The sequence below is a fragment of the Hipposideros armiger genome, unplaced genomic scaffold, assembly GCF_001890085.2.
Source record: "Hipposideros armiger isolate ML-2016 unplaced genomic scaffold, ASM189008v1 scaffold_19, whole genome shotgun sequence".
NCBI classification, from domain to species: domain Eukaryota; kingdom Metazoa; phylum Chordata; class Mammalia; order Chiroptera; family Hipposideridae; genus Hipposideros; species Hipposideros armiger.
In genome coordinates, this window is record NW_017731369.1 from 7,306,080 (window position 1) to 7,312,332 (window position 6,253).

Genomic DNA, 6,253 nt, shown 5'->3' on the forward strand with positions numbered 1-6,253 from the left:
TTCTGCTCTTCGAAAGACACTAATAAAAGAGAAAAAATACAAACCAAAGACATGGAGAAAATATATGCAAATTCAATATCTGATAAAGAACTTGTATTTAGAATATATAGAGAAATTCTCAAAACTCAGTAATAAAAACAAACAACCCAATTTTTCTAAATGGGCAAAATATTTGAACAGTTACATTATCAAATAAGATGTGCAGATAGCGAAAATATATGAAGAGATGTTCAACACCATTTATCATTAATAGAATTATTAATCAAAGCTACAATGAGACACACACCTATTAAGATGCTGAATTAAAAAACACTGACCAAACTAAGCGTTAGTAAGGATATGGAAGAACTGGAACTTTATACACTACTGATGAAAATGTAAAATGACACAACCACTTGGAAAAACCAGTTGATAGTTTCCTAAAAAGTTAAATATATACCTACCATACGATCCAGCAATTCCATTCCTAGGTATTTGTCAAGCAAAATGAAGGCATGATCATACAAAGACTTGTACACAAATGTTCATAGCAGCTTTATCTGTACTAGACAAAACTTCTAGAAGCGATCCAAATGTGCTTCCCTGGACAAATGGATAAACTGTGGTCTATTCATATAATGGGAATACTGCTCAACACTAAAAATGAATGAACTATCAATACACACAACCAGTGGGTGAATCTCAAAAATAACCATGCCAGGAGCAGCCGGTTAGCTCAGTTGGTTAGAATGCAGTGCTCATAACACTTGAGCACTTTTGTTGGTTCGATCCCCACATGGGCCAAGGAGCTGTGCCCTCCACAATTAGATTGAAACAACTACTTGACTTGGAGCTGATGCGTCCTAGAAAAACATACTGTTCCCCAATAAAAAAATAATAATAACCATGCTGAGTGAAAGAAGCCAGACCAAAAAAGTACATACTATATAATTCCATTTATATAAAATTTGAGAAAATGTGAACTAATCTATAGCGACAGAAACAGATCAGTGATTGCCTGGGGACGGCAGGGAGTTACATGGGAGTTACAAAAGGGCCTAAGGAAACTCTTTAGGGTTCTGCATATGTACATTATCTCAACTGTGGTGTAGTGGTTTCACAGATGTATACATATGTCAAGACTTAGCAAACTGTACACTTTACATATGTGCAGTTCATTATGTCAATCATAACACCATAAACCTGGTTTTTAAAAGAATTTGGTTTAAAAAAAAACACAAACTGTCTCCCATAAATTTTAAAATATTATTCATATAATACTTCTGACTCTGAGGGGCGGCTGGGCCCCTGAAGTTCACCCTGGACCCCGGTGAAGAACCCCTGGTTCAAGTCACCTACCTGCTTTTGGGGTCTCAGGGTTTGAGGGACCCAGTAAGGCAGTGCCGCCTGAGTCCTGGGCACCGGCAGGTGGCCCCTGAATTTGGCCTGGCACTCACAGCACATGGGCTCTCCATGAATAGCACTGGGGGCCGGACACATCTGAGCAAGAGCCAGAAAAGACAGAGTTGAATGTGATGCTGCGTTTGTGATGTGAGCCAAAGAATTCTCTGGAAGAGTAAGTTAATGCTCAGAGGAAGCCAGGGTTGAGGCAGGGTTTCCAGGGACAAGCCTCGGCTCCTCCTGCAGCTCAGAAAGAGGCAGGCGACCATGGCTGGCCCTCCAAAGTCATTGAAGGGGAACTGCCAGAGCCTGCAGACCAGGAGTGCTGGGATTCGGGATCACTTACTGCCATGTGACCATGAGCAAGTCTGTTTTCCCCTCTGAAAATGGCGGAGTACAACCAACTCTAGTGGGGAGATGATTGCTCCTTTTGTGGTTAGGTGTCAATCTATCTGCATATAGTGATTTCCATTTGCAAAGGCTTCCACATCCATCCACGTGATCCTTCCCATACCCACAGGCAGGAAGGAGAGGGGACGTCGTCCTCTCCAGGGGCAGATGACAGAGCTGATGCCCAGAGCAGGTACATTAGGGGACAGTGTTGGTCCTCCCAGGCATCCTGAATTCCTATCTCTAAGTGCTGTGAGGAACTGGGGGCTGGGAGAAGGCAGTAGGTGACCCCATATAGAGGTTTCAGAGACTCAGTGATGGCCCCTACAACCACAGACTCCCATGTTTGACACATCCTCTCATGAGATGCTGCCTCTGGGCCCTCATTCTCCGCTCTCCACACCCCCATAGGGGTGTGTTGGGTTGGGGTCAAGTAGCTGAGGGTTTGCTTTCTTTACCGAAAGATCTGTGAGGCACACTTGTTTCCCAGAGGTTTGAAATGTGCTCTTCCTAGAAAAGAAGAATCGGAAGGCTTAGAAAGTTCCGGGCTTTGTGTAAATCGGAGAATGGAATGCTAGGGTGTGGGCCTGGGCCAGCCTTCTGGGAACAGGGTTCATATCATTAAACCCAGGGGTGGAAGGTGTCATCTTTCTAAGCCTAAGATGGGGTAGGAGGTGACAAGAGAAGTAGGTGTGTTTGGGCTCACATGCTAATGTCTAGGGGGCTACTGTGGAATTCTGCACTCCCCAATCTAACGGGTTGTCGGAAAAGTCATGACATATTTTCTTCTATGTTCTTGTTGCAAAAATGCGTCATGACTTTCCCAACAACCCAATATTTGCTTCAGGTGCACTACAGCTAAAACTGTGCTAGGCCCTTTGGGAAAGACAGGAACATTCTAACCCTGTGAGAACTTTCCAAGACATGGAGCTGCCCACCACAACACCTATGATGCTTTACCAGACACCCCTGAGCTTATTTGGAAAACACTGTCAAAGCTGCACATTTAATGGAATTCCTTCCAGCATAAAAACCTGGGTGCTTGTCTCTGGGATGACAGACTCTGTGTTAGTCTTCCTCATTCTCCCTCCAAAACAAATTGCTAGAATGTTGGTCCTATGGGGTCTCCGGTGGGCATAAATGGGAATATCAGTGCTTTGTAACATGGAAACTGAAAGAGCGGTGCAAGTGCTTTTGTGTTTCATTATTATCAAAATAACCATTATTATTGCTATTTCATTCCAGCAATAGCTTCAGGTCATTGACAGCAACTCACCCAGAAGATACTTGAAAACACAGGGGATGGGGGATGTTGCCTGCACAGCATCCAAGCCCCCAAACCTCCTGCAGGCAATGACAGCATTGTTGTTTCCTTGGGGTGGGGGCGCATACCCATCCCAGTCTATGTAGTTCAAGTGGCTGGAACCCCCCACCCCCCACTCCCGGGCATAAAGTGAGGCCCAGCTCGTCTCAGAGACTGGCTCAAAATGGTGTCATAAACAAGTCAGTCCAATGAAACTCATTTTGAGGCTTTGTGCTTAAATTGTAAGTTAAAGAGAATCTACTTTTCGGTTGAGGTTGTAAGCCTCTCGAGTTCTTGGTGGTCATCTTGCCTCCCGGAGGGAAGCCAGCACACAGGTAAGCAAAGCTGAGAGACGGAGACAAACAGTCCTTGACCACAGTCCTTGAACATCTGGATACATCCATATCTGAAGACCTACCCCTGACATTCTCAGTGAAACAAAACTGCCCTTTTGTGCTTACGTTTTGTGCATAAATGTGGCCTCTGTCCTGCTTATGTGATACAAGTTACTGCTGGGATAGAGTGACTCGGGGGCTCTGGGACCACTCCAGGTGACTGGGACGTTGGGGCTCCTCCAGGCGTAGTGTCCGCGGCTCAGCGTGCAGGACTCAGGGACGCACTTGCCTAGCCAGATGCGCTCGGGGTGTGAGTGCGCGCCGACAGACCCAACGGACATCCGAGAGCTCCCGGAAGTTCCCGCCGCGACTCAGATACGGTCGTGGTGATGGAGGAGGCGATGCTCATCATGATGTGGTGATGAAAGCGGAGGCTACTTCATACACGAGTCACTCATCCCGCGGGTGAGCACAAACAAGCACACATTCCTCTACCAGGTCGCCTACTCGGGGTTCCTCCTCTTCCGCCCGCCTGCCGCTCGGAGGCCCGCCCTTCCGGCCCGACCGCTATTCTGCGTACACCTCCCCGTCCCGCTGATTGGTCTGCGTTCAGCCAATCAGGTGCTGCTTCCTAGGCATGCGCACTTCTAGCGGTTGATTGGACCCTGGCTGCAAGGGTCCCAGGTTTGGCGGGGTAGCGAGGTTAGTTTGTACTGCGATCGCTCCGTCCCCCTCTGTTCTCCCTTCCTCCCTGCTGCCTATCCCGGGTGGGCGTCGGCCCGGGAAGCCCACCTACCCTGATCAGGAAAGCCTACTCACCATTTCCGACTAAGAGGCCTGCAGGTACGCGGGGCGCCCCAGCCTGGGTGTCTGTAAAAGGAGGTGGGACCCACATCCCGGCGTCCTTGCAGGGGCGTGCGGACGCCGGCCAAGGGCTGCTTTCAGCGAGCCACGGAGCATCTTGGCATGAGTCTATCCCAGCCAGGACTTGGGATATAGTACTTTTATTTAATGTCGTTCATTGTTTTCCTGAACATTGTTTTCACATTTAACTGTGCGCCCCGCATTTCACTTGCTGAATATGACAACCCTATCGATGGGCTCAAATTGTGACTTTTAGAGAAATGAGGATTTCTTGAGCCACCTGGGGTTTAAAATGCCATGGAATTCAAAATAGCTGTCATCCTGAGGGTCCCGGTGCTCTTCTGAACCGTCTGGCCTGCTTGCCTTCGTCTCCCCTCCCTCCACCCTCGCTCCACCCCTGCACACGTGCGCTCTGGGAAGCTGCTGAAATGAAAACAGGATGTATATCTTCACATTTTCATAAAGCCAAATGCTTTCTGCCTCTATATGTTCCTTTATGACAAACTCCAATTTCTATTTCTGGGAAACGAGTTTTGTCCCACTTCAGTATTTTCATGAGGATTTGAATACTCTCAATACTGATATTTGCCCAAACCATCATAAACAAGGCCCCAATGTGCTGCATTCTAGCCATGGAGCAAACGATGCTCCCAGACACTACTTAAGCTTTCTTGGATACCGCCACTTAACTGTTAAGGTCATGAATGACCTGTGAGCAGGGCCGAGCTTCCAGCTAGTACACACATGCTCTCCTGGCCAGCACCCATGCTGATTGGGTAATGCCCCTACTAGGTTAGCTGCTAAATATTGCAGACATCACCCCCTGCGTGTGTGTGTGTGTGTGTGTGTGTTTGTAAATAATGTTATCACTGGTCTCTTAATAGCTAATGACAAAATTACCCAGGAATCTCGTGATTAGCCAGGCATTTTATTTATAGCTGTCTTGTTTCTGCCCACCTTGGAGCATTCTTGACCTCCATGCTGTCTCCTTTCTCCTGAGCTCACTGGCACATTGCTGTAGCATAGAGGACAGGCTTATGCCCCCCTGGAAGCTCTGGCACTTACCACCGGGACACTGTCTTACCCTTTCATGTCAAGACTAGCTTATCACGGTTCTCATCCCCGCCAGGAATGGATTGACAATAGCAAGTTTTTGAGGATGTGGCAGTTGGAACCTCCATACATTGCTCATGAAATACATACAACCATGTTGGCAAACTGGCAGTATTTACAAAACCTAAACATGAATACCGGATGACCAAGCAGTTCCTTGCCTGGGTATACCCCCGAGAGAAATGAGAGCTTATGTCCACAAGAAGACGTAGACAAAAACATCCACAACAATGTTCTCTTAACAGTTCCAAACTGGAAATGACCCAAATGTCCATCCATAGGAGATAAGATTTTTAAAAAGAATATATGGCCTACTCACATAGAAGAACATTATGTGACAATGAAGACGAACACACAATTGCAGCCCACAGTAACATGGGTGAAGCACATAGACAAAGAAGCCAGACCCCAAAACATGCATGGGATTCCACCTGTACGATGTTCAAAGCCAGGAGAGCAAATCCACCACACCAGCAGGTGATCCAAAGGACACTGTGACCCAAGTAAAAGGACCTGATCCCAATCCTCACCCTGCCTCTTACTGTATCAGACAAGTCACATAATTTTTGCAAGCCTCAGTTTTGTTAGTAAATTAGGGGTAGCCATAGAACTAATCCCACAGGAAGTTTGAGAAGATCAGGTAAGACAGCATGAAAGGTACTGAAAAGAGCCAGACATAGAGCGAGTATTACATGCACGTCAACCGACACTTACTGAGTGTGGCAGAATCTTTTTTTTTTTTTCCCTTATATTTCCCTTCCCACTTCAAGCAGGGATTGGCTCATTTCCACTGTCTCAGGGGAGAGACATGGGACCAGAGAAGCCCGTGGCTGCCAGACATTTCTCTGCCAGGCTTTCGTTTCCAGAG

At 47.0% G+C, this 6,253-nt stretch overlaps 1 protein-coding gene across 6 annotated transcripts in view; it reads right to left on the reverse strand.

The window, feature by feature from the left end:
* CUNH16orf95 (chromosome unknown C16orf95 homolog) overlaps positions 1–3,919 on the reverse strand; it is a 13,546-nt gene extending 9,627 nt beyond the window's left edge. For 2 of the 6 annotated variants that reach the window (XM_019635026.1, XM_019635036.1), the window contains exons 1-2: positions 3,047–3,919; positions 1,339–1,479 (exon numbers count right to left, since the gene is read on the reverse strand). In XM_019635026.1, coding sequence (XP_019490571.1) covers positions 1,339–1,479; positions 3,047–3,166 — 261 coding nt within the window. In that variant the 5' untranslated portion in view covers positions 3,167–3,919. The remainder of the gene's footprint in view (positions 1–1,338; positions 1,480–3,046) is intronic. The other 4 variants (XM_019635029.1, XM_019635042.1, XM_019635054.1 and 1 more) reach the window with 4 other exon arrangements.
* Positions 3,920–6,253: the final 2,334 nt, after the last annotated feature.